Genomic DNA, 14,572 nt, shown 5'->3' with positions numbered 1-14,572 from the left:
GATACAGTACTGTCAGCATTGGGCCAAGGCTATCTGCAAGTTCTTTGAGGAGACGTGCTGGTATCTTGTCTGGGCCTGTGGCTTTGTGAGGATCAATCTTCTTTAACAACTTGATCACGCCATTGCAGTTGACTTCAATACGGTCAATTTCTGGGTATGGACTAGGACCAAGATCAGGCATGTTCGTAGTTTGCTCATCTTTGTTAAAGACGGAGGCGAACTGAGCATTCAGGATGTTTGCTTTGTCTGAGCTGCCAGTATACAAGACACCATTTGTTCCACGAAGGGGAGCAACCCCGGGGAGCAACACCATTGTTATCACAACGTTTGCTAGATATGTGGGTCCAAAAACGCTTTGGGTTAGATCTTAAGTCAGCACATATGATAGAGTTGACATAACTGTCATATGCTTCTTTACAGGTTTTCTGCATGCGTTTCTTAAGGACTTTGTACCTAGCCCAGGCTCAGAGGCGGTCCTTGTGTTGAGGACGGCAAGAGCGGGCTTTGTTGTATTTCGAATGAGGGCAGCAGACTAGGATGCTTATCCCTTCCTCTTGATCCCTGAGACATCTACGTATGTATGTGGTGCGCCTGATAAAAGGCGGGATATCCAGTCAACCAACCAACCATGGCCGCGCCCTGTAGAAGTAAAATTTCTGAATTTTCTCGGCGATTAGCCGAGTTGTATATCACCCGATATCCCTTTATTGCCGCGTTAGTTTTCACGATGCTATGTTCAGAACGCGAGCAAGCTGGAAAGTAAGTTAAGAGTTCATTTGTTTGCCTCATTGATTAATTTATGCTATAATGCATGTTATTTTATTTTGCCCTGCATTGCCTGTAGGCTGTACTAATATAAAAATAACAAGGCGGTAGAGGAAGCACCTCTTCGCACTTGTTCTCGCTGGATAAGAGGGATTATAATCTATGTATCGATCTTGACATCATCGCACCGGAAACAGGACGGTCAGGACCGCGACACTCCGGAGGACAGCAGAGGACAGAAAAATGTGACTCTCCTGCTAGTCTCGATCTCCTACACAACCAGTTAATTATGTTTTTGTTCATACCGCATACAGTCTGGCCCGCGCCCGAGACTAGCAGGAGAGTCACATTTTCTGTCCTCACATCGGTATAGGCCGTCTGCACGTTAATTGTACGGAGTGTCGCTTCTCTACCTTTATTTTCTCTGGGACGGTTCGCACCCTTTCAATTTCGGACCCGGTCGCATGTCATAAGTTGGGTACAATTTCCATTACATGGTCAAAAATGACAAAAAATGTATTTTTTGATATGTTGTATATATTGACAACCTCTAACAATTACCACCACTTTTAGCCTTAGCACATGCTTAATTTTTCAGATAATGCTTAATTACTAATTAATTAATACACAGGCGTCTATGTAAATCTCAATTTTCAAATGCATTTTTCTCAAATCGGACCTCAATTACAAAAATGACTGTAAATTGTTTATTTTATGGCAGAATGTCATCAGATTTGGAGGATATGTTCTCAATACATTAATGCTTGAAATGAACTATTTAAAATAATTGTACGTATGTTAATTACGTTGTGGAGGTCAATGACCTTTTTACGAGTAATTAGCGAGATGGTTATTCTATTATTGAGGAAATGAATATCAAGAAGAGAAATGTACATTAGCATATTGCTAAAAATACTGAATTCAACTATGGTTTCATTAAAAATGAAAAAAATGGAACATATAACCCTTTAAGGTGGTACTATACCCTTAATAAATTTGTGAATATTTTTGCATTTTCTCAAAAATAATATCACACTGGTAACAAAAGTTATGTATATTATAGGGGTAAGGAATCCAGTTACTACACTGGAATTTCAGTGACTCAAGACAATGATGCGTTATTTATGATAAGAAAAGAGGTGCGCTAGAATGTACCTCATTTCTTAACATATAATGAACCCTTGTCTTGAATCACTGAAATTTCAGTGAAGTAATTGGATTCCGTGCCCCTATATAATATACATATAACTTTTGTAGTTATTTATTTGAGAAAATGCAAAATTAGTCTAAAATTTATCAGGGGTGTAGTACCACCTTAAATAGTCAGTAATTGTTTTAGTTGTACAAATTCAACATTCAGAGCTGTCAATACATCATACCCTCACTAGATTTGAAAAAGTAACCAGTAGTTTTGATATGCTGACATGTGAATTTTCACATAGGCCCTATTGCACACTCCCGCATCCGCCTGCTCCACATCCGCCTGCTCCTCCACCCCTGGCATTTTTCATTTCGACTGATGTGATTTTTTTACTGAATGATGTATAAGTATATGCTTCAGTAGACTGAAAGAGTATAAAATTAGGCTTAAAATGAGGTATCAGTCACTGCTGTAGGATATGGGGTTACGGACAGCCAATCAAATTTGTATCGTAATTTTGAGAAAAGTGTAATATCCCTCCACCCTTTTTGCATACCCAACTTATGACATGCGACCACCCGTGCATTTTCGCCCCCTTTCAATTTACAGCCAAATCGCTATTGTAACTTCCGGTTTTTTTAGGACACTTTGCCCTTTGACCTATCTGGAAAATTCGGGTTTTGTGCGTACAAAATATAATTTAAAACTTGTTACTAGAATAAAAACAAACTTAAAAAACATTATTATTAAACAAATTAATTATTTAAATATTTTTAATGATAACATTATGACAATAATAAATAAATTATTAATAATTACAGCAATTTTCCCGATAGGTCAAAGGACAAAGTGTCCTAAAACTGCAAAAACTGTCCCACAATGCATTGCAAACTTCCAATGCCGATTGGGCTTATTTCGCACCCGTGCACTTTCGCCCCCTTTTTAAACCGCGGGTAATGTGCTGCTGTTGATTGATGATGCACGATCGATCGCTTCAACTCCCGGCGGTACAGTGGGGTGTTGTTTGTGTATAGTATTGGTTGACTGTTTAGTGTTGATTGTCTGACTGTGTTTGCAGTACCGGTACTGAGTCCACCGTGTACAACAGCAAATAGTAGGCCTATGTTTACCCGTGATTTTACCCATTGGATTTTGTGTCATACTTTCATTGTTTTTAATTGTATCCATTGCTTGTTGACACTTGTATCCTTTTGGATCCATCCTTTGGTCGTCAGTTGGAACAAATTTCCCTGTTTTTATACATATTATAATTAATAATTAAATATAAATTTATTATTATTACTATTTATTATTATTACTATTTTTATCATTGAATTCTAATTATTTCATTATTTTGGGTAAGCCTGCTGCTAAAATATCTGGCCTGTAATATATTCTGAGAAAAAAAATTCGTTCCTCTATTTTGTTTTAAAATATCCTTTCTTTCCTTCCTTCCCGGGTTTATCATGACTTAATAAGTGCATGCCCGACGGCTCAGTACTATAAACATACTACGCCGCATCGCCGGGAGTTCAAGCAATCGATCGTGCATCAATCAACAGCATGACAGCAGCACAATACCCGGTATAAAAAAAGGCGAAAGTGCAGGTGCGAAATAGAAAGGGGCGAAAAGTGCAGGTCCGAAATTGAAAGGGTGCGAACCGTCCAGCATTCTATTGCAACTCCTCATCCTACTTCAGTCATGCAGTTGATCAATATAATGTAATAAAAAGAATATGAAATAATAATATAATAATAATTACCGTATATGTCCCTCGAAAATTAAAATAAATCGACGTTTCCCAATATTTACCAGTGATATAAATTCCTTAAATTATAAAATGAAAGAAATAAAAATAATATTAAGGAAAAAAAAATCAGTGGGCCTATATTTATTAATTTATTTACTGTGGATGATTTACATTACTTGTATTTATTTATTTATATTATTATTATAATTATAATTATTGTTATTTTATTATTATTATTATACAGCCTTTATAGTATAAGGTGTATATGATGTCTTTCTCTTGTGGCCTACAGTGCGCGCGGGTGTATACAGTTTACTCTTGATTCGTATTTTCAGAGTAGATGTAATGATCTTCTCTGGTATTTTACTTAAGTGTTTATTTTATCAAGTTGTCTCATCTCCGTCTTTTATAAAAAAAATGAAAGAAAAAATTTAATTTAAAAAAAAAAAGAAAAAAAAAGAAAAGATACAAGGCTTTTATCAAACGCAATTTACAGCTTTAAAAGTTGCACTGGTAACTTTTTATCACAAAGAATGTGCTTGGATATACTTAAAAAAATAATAAAATAATAAAAATCCCTACTACCTACACTATTTTTTTTTTTTCATGTTTATACGCCAAACAAACGTTTTTTTAGGCCTATAAATAATATCAATTATGATTTATGGGTACTCTCTACTCAGTTTATATAAAAATAATGAAGTGTGTAACTGTGTTTTAATAAAGTACATACAGGCCTACTATCAAAATAATAAAGTTAAACACTACGCAAGTGTAAAGCCATCAAGACAGCGCGGCAAGTCACTGTATTATAAGTCAATGACGTCACGGTCGTTGTCGATTGCCGATCTATTGATTAGTTGTCTGTCAGGCAATCTTAACGTCGATAGAGTGATTGGGAATTTATAATCCCTCTTATCCCAGCGAGAACAAGTGTGAAGAGGTGCTTCCTCTACCGCCTTGTTAAAAATATCCTGTCTGGACACATCACACTAGTCCGAATAATATATCAGACCCAGAACAAAATATTAATTTCTGACTAGCCTGAGGTACTCACACCTCCGTCATTACGATTTCCACTGTCCTTCTCCGTACGAACATGACGAAGGTCGGAGACTCCTGAGGCTGAGCATATCTTCTTCTTCTTCCTATACGTGCATACCTGGCTCAAAGTATTGTCGCACAGGCTTAACGTGCATAGTTTTTTTGCTTTTTTTTACCTATGCACGATCCTGGAACCTAGGATTGATTGCAGATATCAGAACCGGGATAGTCCCCCTTCTCTTTTCGAATAGCTCTGACACTTAACGTGCACAGGGTTTGACTCTTCCTGTACACAGGACCAGCGGCTTTACGTGACTTCGAATCACGGACGAAGCACATACAATACCTATATCTGCGTGATAAGCAGTGTATGGGGGAGAAGAAATTCTTCAATTAAATTCTGAAATTAATAACTGAACTGAATTGAAGGATCTTTCTGACCATATAGGAACATTTTGGGAGGAAGAGAATTTTCACCTAAGAGCAAGCCCAAGGCCGGCCCGGCAGCGCATACGCATGTAACCACTCGGCCATCTCGCCCTATCTGGTCCAGGGTACACATAAAATACCACTTTTTCTCTACCATTCCTTAGTTCCAGTAACTATAACTCAGTAATCTTTATTTAACATTATGACATTATCTGATTACTGGTCCGTAGATGTCATTATGTTTATGATAAAGACTGAAGTCTTGCTGGCAGGACTATACCATTCCTCACATATCAAAGATGAGACTTAAACAAAACATATTTGGTGCATGTTCATAAATTTTGAGCACATTTGAGGATGTAAAAGACCAGACTTGTGACTGAATATCATCGCCGTGTTTTGAATTCTTCCTATAAATAGATGCCGTCAGTGTGACGCCATCACCGCGACGTGACTTCATGGTGCCCCGTTTTTACGTACATATGGCACTCATGGCCCTAGTGAGGAAGGAACAGGGCCATGCTGTTTCGGGCCAATTTCTGACATAATCGTGTTCTGGGTCTGAACTGTTTCCATTCGAAATCTTGATGCCAAATTGGACAAAAGAAGCACATGGTCCAAATTCACAGCTTTTTAATCCCCTATTCATGTTGCGTGAATCACTCTATTGTGGACCATCCTTTTGATACTTGAGTATTTGGACAAGCGGAACAGTTTTGACAGGCCCTTTGTCTACCTCTCTGTTTGTAAACAAACGAGGAGGTCGAAATTGTCCTCCTCTGCGAATCTGAAAGGCAGCGTAATAATACGGCACTAACATCACACCAGGACCGCGACACTCCGGGCGCTTGTTGGAAGACAGGAGTACAGCAGACAGTAGTACATGTACAATTGTGATTTCGCATTTATAATTATAGAACGTAGACTCGACATAAATGTGTGCTTCATTACAGAACTGCTACGATTAAAACCAGATCTAGGAATGGGTTTAAACCATTACAAACATGACAAACCGAGAATGTTGTATTGGAATATGTTTTCTGTTATCGAGTGGTCATAAAATGCTCTGAGATTACGTAATCATGGTATTAAATGAGTAAATCAACTGAGGACTTCGTTAGAGACTTCGTTAAGATTACGTCATTGCCAGCGCTTGTTTTATTTTTCATTAGAATGATTGACAGCGGTGGGCGGACTTGTACTCTTTGTTTTGTGAGCGGTACAAAAATGTGACTTTCCCGATAAATTAATAAATTACGATTCGGACTGTCTCTTCCTCAGTCAGACCTCTATGTAGGACTATTCTCATTACACGATCGTAGTAAGACTTGGTCGGTGACGACGCTTGCGAATTGCCTGTCTTCAACTGCGGTATAGCATGGTATAGGCAGTTTGTACAGAGTGTCTTATCTCATAGTATAGAATCTCTGATCATACTTCATGATGCACAGCATCATCAGTAGCGTATCCAGGGAAGGGGCGAAGGGGCATGTGCCCCGGGTAAAAAAAAAGGAGAGGAGAGAAAGGAAGGGAAGAGAAGGAGAAAGAGAGAAGAGAGAGAGAAAGAGAGAAGGGGCAAACATCGTGGGGAGATTGGGGTTAGTTGGAACGCGGGGTAAGTTGAAACATTGTATTTTTTTCTGACACAAAAAATTAATTTGGTAAAATATTGGCACCTAGCTAGTAATAGGTATTAGTAAGGGTCATCCACCAAATTAGCAACAGCACTGATGCCCCACCAGTGTTGGCTTGGGAAAGGAATATCTGTTTTTTGACTTACTGACTAATTTTTATACCCCTCAGAAAAGATGCGTTATCTCCATGTTGTTTGAAGATTCAGGGGATTATTTTTTTGAGTATCATAAGCACTAGTAGTAAGTCCCAGAATAATGTTAAATAAAAGTTTGATTGTATTTCTTATTTTGTGTAATGAACTTTGAAATGTAAAAATAGGCATCGGGGTTAGTTGAAACTTTTGAGGTGGGGTTAGTTGACACATGAAAATCGCATAGAAAAATATGGTTAAAAATTTGACTTTTTAAAAATTTGTAACATGTTTACCATTTCTTCAATATTGCTTTAATATGGTTAAAAAGCAATAATACAAGCAAAAAAGTGCACACAGAAAGTACATTTTATAATATTTTAGGCTTCTCATATTTTGGTCCATGGTGACACTCGTCACCTTGTGTCCAAAGTATTGACCCGCACTCCCACATATTTATTTATTCATTTTTTCACACTGATTGTATGTTAAAGGGTGCCTTCAAGGGAAGTATAACCCTAACAACACAATAATAATTATTTTGAAATTTTTACAAGCCGTGTTTCAACTAACCCCACCCTATGTTTCAACTTACCCCAGGGGTGGGGTTAGTTGAAACACTTTTTTTCAAATTTTCAAATTGGATTATATGAATAATCATAAGCAGGTCCAGTAAAGTTTAAGGCTGTATTTGTAGCATGTATGTATATGTTTATACTGATATGGTTAGTGTTTCTTGAAAGTAATCGGTTTTGCGATAAAAAGACGATTTTGTGAAAAATGTTTCAACTAACCCCAATCTCCCCTACTCATGTTTCAACACTCCAGCGATCCTGCTTGCCACCTTAATGTGAATCCGATGTAAAATGGGGGGTAGGGGGAGGACCCTCAGGTCACACATATACAGGACAAATTCATCTCTGAATCTCACTATACACACAGCTACATAGACAAACTCTTATTCTCCCTCCTTACAGCTTAGCCAGCTTGCGTTTTAATATTGTATATGGCAATATATGTCCCATATATATTTTTTTACCGATCAACTGACCCTGACTTTGGAGCTTTAAGGGCAATGCAAACAGGCCTTACATGTATATTGTATACAGGGGCGTAACCAGACCTGACCTTCCGGGGGGGGGCAAGATTGAAAAATTTCCCAATTGTTGACCAAAAGTCGCGAGCGGCTTGCCTTGGCGTTAAGCAGGTGGGGTCCAGGGGCTGCCTTAGGGGCCCTGGTGGGGTCAGGGCAAAGCCCCAGTGGGGTCAGGGGCGGAGCCCCTGAAGCTCCTGGTTTTTGGCATGTATTAGAAGCTAAAAAATCAGTGTTTCAGAGTACAAATTTCAAATTCCCTCTTTCTTTCCCTTTTCTCTTCTCCCTTCCCTTTTTCTCTTCTCCCTTCCCCTTTTTTCCCCTCTTTTTTCTTTTCTTCTTTCCCTTTCTCTTCTTCCCTCTTTTTCCCCTTTTTCTCTTCTCCTTCCTTTTTCTTCCCTCTTTTCTCTCCTTCCCCCTTTTCCCCTTCCCAATTTTTTCTCTTCTTCCAGTTTTTTGTGTCCGGGGGCAGCTTGCCCCCCCGGCCACCCCACTGGTTACGCCACTGATTGTATATTATTCTTATATAGTATATTATTGTTATATATATTTTATATTTGTGATAAAACTTCAATTATCCTGTAGGCCAGATACAATTCCACGCATACTCATCTACATCCAGTTTGCTGCCCAGTTCCTGTCAGCTACGATGATGTCCTTTGGTGGTCAGCGCTCTCTATTTGCACTTGTAGCTGCTGTTCAGACTGCTGTTACATCTGCTGTCATTCATACCTCGTCTACTGTGTATTTACCACCTTGGCTAGTTGTAAGTAATAAACTGGCGATACCCGGGATAGCTACAGTGTACATGGTTCTTTCTGAGTCTGGAAAGCTGTGGAATTTTAAAAACAAACTGACCAAAAGTCATGGGATTTTGATTTAGGGCATTGATATTCCAATCCAGTAAAGTCCTGGTATACATTCTTTTCATTGAAGAAAAAGTGAAAATGCAATATTTATCCAAAAGAAATGAGAGTAAAAGAGAGAAAAAAGGAAAAGGTACAATTAAACCCCGAACTCAAGTGTAACCATTGAATGTTCAATGTTTAAAACAGTGGACATGGTGCCTATTTTCCATTTTCATTTTATCTCTAAATGTAAGGCAAAAAAAAATGTTTGCTTGCCCTCAACCGACCGACCCTAATTCTGGAAATCAGAAAAGTTTTTTTTTTCTATTTACTGTAAAAAGAATAGCAACACTATTTTTGGAAATTCCTGAAAATTTTTTTTTTCTTTTCAAATTTTTGCATTCTGAAAATGTAAAAAAAATGCATTTTAGAACTTGTGTTCAACATTTTAGTTGTTTTGTAATATTAGTTGATTCATTTTGACACCAAAATTGTCTGTTTTTTTATATTTTGAGCCTTAATTAATACAAACAGTAGAGTTTGCTAGTAATTAAAAAAAAAAAGAAAAAAATCCATACCGACCAACCCAATTGTTAAAATTCATTTGAGGGCAAGCAAACAATTTTTTTTCTTGGCCTAATGATGAGAAGTAGGTAAAGTATACATTTTGAGAAAGGAAATGATGCAATGAATCCAACTAGCATAACTGATTCCTGCAAAAATTAACAGTTTTGAGAAAATATCACAATTTTATTTGACTTTACTGACTCAATGAAGGTGCATGGACTATAGTGCCCATTTCTATTCACAAACTACCCTTCACAGCCATATTATCTGAATTTTTTTCCTAAGCCATGTTTAAGACCCACTTTCTGGAAATGAGTCTAAATATCACCGGAAACCAGTCTCACAGGAAAGTGAATCAGATGACCATATCAGTCATACCCTGATGAAGTCCCCTGAAGTGAAGGACAAAATATTGTAGTGAGTAAAAATTCACTTGGTTTTGTCAAGCAAAAATGTAATTACTAATTTTGTTTATTCTTTCCTTCCCTTTCAGATGCGTATGATAGCAAGAGATGCTGCTGTTGTAGGATCATTTCTCATAATAGCAAGCCGCGTCCATGAAAAACATTCCAAACGCTACCGACTAGCTCACATGTACCCCCTGGGGTGTGCACTCGTAGGAATCTTCTTTGCTGCATATGCTGTCCAACTCTTCCGTGACCAACAAGAAGCAATAGCTTTCCTCTCGCATATGCCGCTAGCAACGATTCTCCAGCCAGTATTCTGTGTGTGCTTCATATGCAGTGGACTCATTTTAGCCTCAGATAATCGTGATTCTATGAGGAAAGCACCCAAACTTCTTATACCATTGGTGATTTTAGTTTTGCTGTTTGTGGAGATGGATTTTAACTACTGGAGAAGCAATAGAAAAGTGGAGTTTTGGAATCATATTGATCAGGTTTTGAAAATGGTAAATGCCTTAGCTTCTCTGCTACTCATTAGCTTATGAGGTTTGTGTTGCCATGTCAACTCTTGATTCCCAAGTTTTCTTTCATTTTTGCATAAAAAATACCCATTTGGGTGTTTTGGGTAAATTATGCTGAATGCCCAAAATTAAATTATTGAGAAAACTAAATGTCAACTAATGATGATACTATGGGATGAATTGTGTACACATTGTAAAGGTCTAAAAATCTGTCCACATTTGGGCTTACTCGGACTGTGCTTGGACTACTGGACTCCAACCATCACTGCAAACACGTAGGTCCATATGCACAGAAGAGTTAGATCGGGTCTAAAGTTAGACCTGGTCTAAGTGGAATTTAGTACCAGGAGTAAGGACATTTTCTTTTACATTTTCTAAGTTATTTTGTATTATTTTTGAACTTGGCATTTATATCTTTAAAATTTGCTAGCTACTCTAGGAAGGAAATAAGAGTAAAGGACCATTCCTGATGGAACTAAATTCCACGTGGACCAGGTTTAACTTTAGACCCGGTGTAACTCTTTTGTGCATACGGATCCTAGTGTCTTAGATTCAGGGGTGTGAAATCTCCGCTACAGAGCGGAAATCCGCTTTTTCTGACCGATTTCAATTTCCGCTTTTCAAAAATCAAAAGTGTGTCTGTGTACTTATGATAGCAATCATAGCATTACATGTGTGTCGCAATAAAAACGACTGGGAAATGAGATTAACGATGCTTGAAAGGTCATGAACCCGGCCCATACCCAGGTCATGAAACGCAGGTCATATATAACATCATTGCGATATTCTTTGATTCCTCGTTCTTACTCATTGTGTAATATGTTTGTTTGGGAACTGGGCACATCGGAATGAGCTAAAAATGGCGTCGTGGTACCTGTGGGGAAATACGAAATATGTGATTGTTCGTAAGCAATTTTCAATCCTAACCATCAATCGGAAGTTTCACATTTGATTTCATAAAAATCATATGGAATTAAAAAGGGCATTTCGTGATCCACAGCCTCATCCCCCCACTTTTCTCAAAAAAAGTTGAGATTTTTATATCACTGGAAACCTATGGCTACATAATGTTTATGTACAAAATATTTCTTGCAGATTCATTCGTTTAGCAAAGATATCGTGAAATTTGAATTTTGTTCTGGTGCACCAGAACGAAATTACAACGTATTGTCTATGGAGCAGTGTGATACACATAATCATGCATAACTCACGACGCAAAATCGGAATCAACTGAAATTTTGGGAATAGGTTTTTTTCGTGGATACTGGATATCTAATGAAAAATGACATAAATAGAGGATGCTAGGATCACAAAATACTCCTTTAGAGAAGATACATCATGGCTACCATAAAATGTAATTTTGTCGAGCGACACTCACATTTAGGCCATGAAATGGAAGCTTATAATCTTCAATTTATTGCTGGTGAAATACTGTAGCGGAATAGCATTGAATTTGTACTGTAGTTTGGTAGGTAAATTTTCCGATTTTTTGAAACCCACTGGTTGGTAAATTTTCGCTTTTTTTTTTAAAAGCCATTTCACACCCCAGTAGATTGGAAAAGTCATCCTTCTTTGAACCTGAGAGACTAATATACTTAGCATTGGCTCAGGAGCACCGCTCCCAGAAAAAAAATTCGGGCAATTTTGAATTTCTGTTTTGCGCATTTGAAGAGTCCCTGGACCTAAAGCCAAGTGCTGCAATCATTCATGGTTGATTTAACCGTTTGGATACAAAATTGTAATTTTTGGTAACTTTTTTCAAATTTTTTTTCAGGGACTACCCAAATCTGCAAAAAAGAAATTAAAAAAAAAAAAAAAAACCACCTATTATTATTTTTTAGATTTTGCATTTTTGGTGGGAAATTGCACATTTCTGGCTCGCCTAAGTTAGTGCTTGCTTTGTGAATTGTAGATTAGACTGTACTGTAGAAAAGAGAATTACTGTAACTGTACAGTACTGTAATGACCAACAAGTTTTCAAGTTAAAAGAATTGCAATGTGTACTTGTTCTCGAATTCTGTTCTGATGTTGTTTTGAGTTTAAATTTGAAAATTCACATTTTTTTTTTTTTCATTGTTACTTTTGAAAATGTTCTAAGAAAAGCCAAACGTTGTGCCTCGGAATGCTGATTCAAGCCATGAAACAGCCTAAAATCCTGGAGCTTCCGTGGGTGCTGGACCCTCTGGCGTTGCCCCTGCACCCCACAATGGGCCCTAAGGTGGGCCCCTGGACCCCAGCTTTTTACCGTTTCGTGCAATGTGCTCACGATGCACGCTTCTTCTTCTTCTTCTTCCATGGTTGTGCAGTCCTCATATGGATGAGTATCAAACGCACTGCGAGGGTGGTCATGCGTGGTACAAGCATGACATAAACAAAACAAATTGTGCGCAAAATAAACAGGTGCGAGTAAAAACTGGTAGCAAGATGATTACTGCCAGCAGGCCCTCAACGCAGTCTTGAAGGCGTTGAGGGAACAGGATGCAGCTGGGTCGGTTGACAGGCTGTTCCAGTCACGGATGGTGCGTGGAAAATATGAGTTTAAGTAGGCTGTCGAACTACACGCGGATATTGAAATTTAAGCGGGAACCATGGCCTCTGGTGATTGAAGCTAGTGGAGTCATGTACTGGGACCACCTGATGTCGATGAGGTCAAACCGTATGCGATACATCATCTCCAGTCTGCTTTGGAGACGTCTGGTAGCCAAGGTGGGCCATTGGAGATCTTGAACCATGGCTGACACACTGCTGGAGTGATCATAGTCACCTGTGACAAACCTAGCACAACTCGCTGAACCTGCTCAATCTTTCTGATGTTGCGTTGAGTATGAGGGTCCCAGGATGTGGCGGCATACTCAACTATTGGGCGAATGAAGGTTTTGTAGCTGGTCTCTTTGATCTTGTGTCCACAGTGGCCGATGTTTCTGCTAAGGAAGGCTCTGATGGAATTGGCTTTCTTTGCCACAGTGTCAACATGCATGTTGAAGTTCAGCCGAGTCAAGGTGGACTCCAAGATACTTCGCAGAGTCAACAAGCTCCAACTCGTGGCCATGGATGGTGTATGAAGCCAGGACTGGTTTCCGCTTATTGGTGATTCTCAACACCTGACACTTAGAAGCATTAAACTGCATCAACCAGCGGGTTTCCCACTTGACTAAGGAGTCAAGATCCTCCTGAAGATGTTTGCTGTCAGTGGATGTTGAGATGCGCTTGTACAAAACACTATCGTCGGCAAAGAGTCTGGTAGTAGACCTGGTAGCACACTCTGGCATGTCATTAATAAATATCAAAAACAGCAGAGGGCCGAGCACACTGCCCTGAGGCACACCGGATGTTACTTTGGACGTTGAACTTGTCTGGCCTTCATGTTAAATGTCCACTCTAACAGGGTCCCCCGTATACCGTAGTATTCGGCCTTCAGGAGTAGATGGCGATGGGAGACCTTATCGAAGGCTTTGGCGTAGTCAAGCAGGATCAGGTCTATCTGTGACTTGTCATCCAGGCTCTTCGCAAGATCATCAATTGTGACGATTAACTGAGACTCGCATGACCTCCGTTTCCTAAAACCATGCTGGGCGTCGGTGAGGATGTTATGGTCAGACAGATGGCGGATGAAATGGCAGTGCACGATGTGCTCCAGAAGCTTGCTGAGGATTGATGTGAGTGAAATTGGCCTGTAGTTTGAAGCAGTTGAGCGGCTTCCTTTCTTGAAGATGGGCACAATGGAGGCTTTCTTCCACTCAGAGGGAACTACCCCTTGATCAAGTGATGCCTGGAACAAGAGTGTAACTGCAGGTGCAACCTCTTCTGCGGTCTCTTTTAGAAGACGAGCTGGTATCCCATCTGGGCCGGTGGCCTTATGAGGTTTGATGTTGAAGCAGCTTAGTGACACCATTGCAATCAACCGTGATGTTGTTAGCTGATGTGTGAGGGCTGTTTCCCATATCTGGTAGAGTCACATCATCGTTGTCGCTGACAAACACAGAGCTGAACTGTCTGTTGAGCAAGTTGGCTTTCTGCTTAGGATCACAATGCATGATACCATTCTCTTTCAAAGGAGCCACTCCCAGTTGGTCACAGCGCCTAGATTTTACAAGGGCTCCAAGTTTCTTGTTTCCACCTGGGTCACTGTTGATAACATCAAAAAAAAATTTGTTGTGCGCTTGACGACAAGTCTTCTGAGACTCCTTTTTCAGAGTCTTGTAGCGCATCCAATCACGATCTTTCTTGGTGTATCTGGCTTTCTT

The 14,572-nt window shown here is 39.1% G+C and overlaps 1 protein-coding gene across 1 annotated transcript; it reads left to right on the top strand.

The window, feature by feature from the left end:
* The first annotated feature begins 582 nt into the window (after positions 1-582).
* On the top strand, positions 583-12,600 carry LOC140138875 (transmembrane protein 101-like). The gene is made up of 3 exons (XM_072160654.1): positions 583-759; positions 8,574-8,754; positions 9,897-12,600. The coding sequence occupies exons 1-3, from the start codon at positions 629-631 to the stop codon at positions 10,350-10,352; spliced, it is 768 nt and encodes a 255-aa protein (XP_072016755.1). The 5' UTR covers positions 583-628; the 3' UTR covers positions 10,353-12,600.
* Positions 12,601-14,572: the final 1,972 nt, after the last annotated feature.

The sequence above is a fragment of the Amphiura filiformis genome, chromosome 18, assembly GCF_039555335.1.
Source record: "Amphiura filiformis chromosome 18, Afil_fr2py, whole genome shotgun sequence".
Lineage (NCBI taxonomy): Eukaryota > Metazoa > Echinodermata > Ophiuroidea > Amphilepidida > Amphiuridae > Amphiura > Amphiura filiformis.
The sequence above is the reverse complement of the archived record's forward strand: the minus strand, read 5'-3'. Positions and strand labels throughout refer to the sequence as shown.

What these genes read in the sequence shown, in the direction of transcription:
- LOC140138875 (XM_072160654.1), top strand. Translation starts at nt 629, where the DNA reads ATGGCCGCGCCCTGTAGAAGTAAAATTTCTGAATTTTCTCGGCGATTA. An exon ending in GAACGCGAGCAAGCTGGAAA is followed by an intron (nt 760 to 8,573) that starts GTAAGTTAAGAG and finishes ATTATCCTGTAG; the next exon opens with GCCAGATACAATTCCACGCA. An exon ending in ATTTACCACCTTGGCTAGTT is followed by an intron (nt 8,755 to 9,896) that starts GTAAGTAATAAA and finishes CTTCCCTTTCAG; the next exon opens with ATGCGTATGATAGCAAGAGA.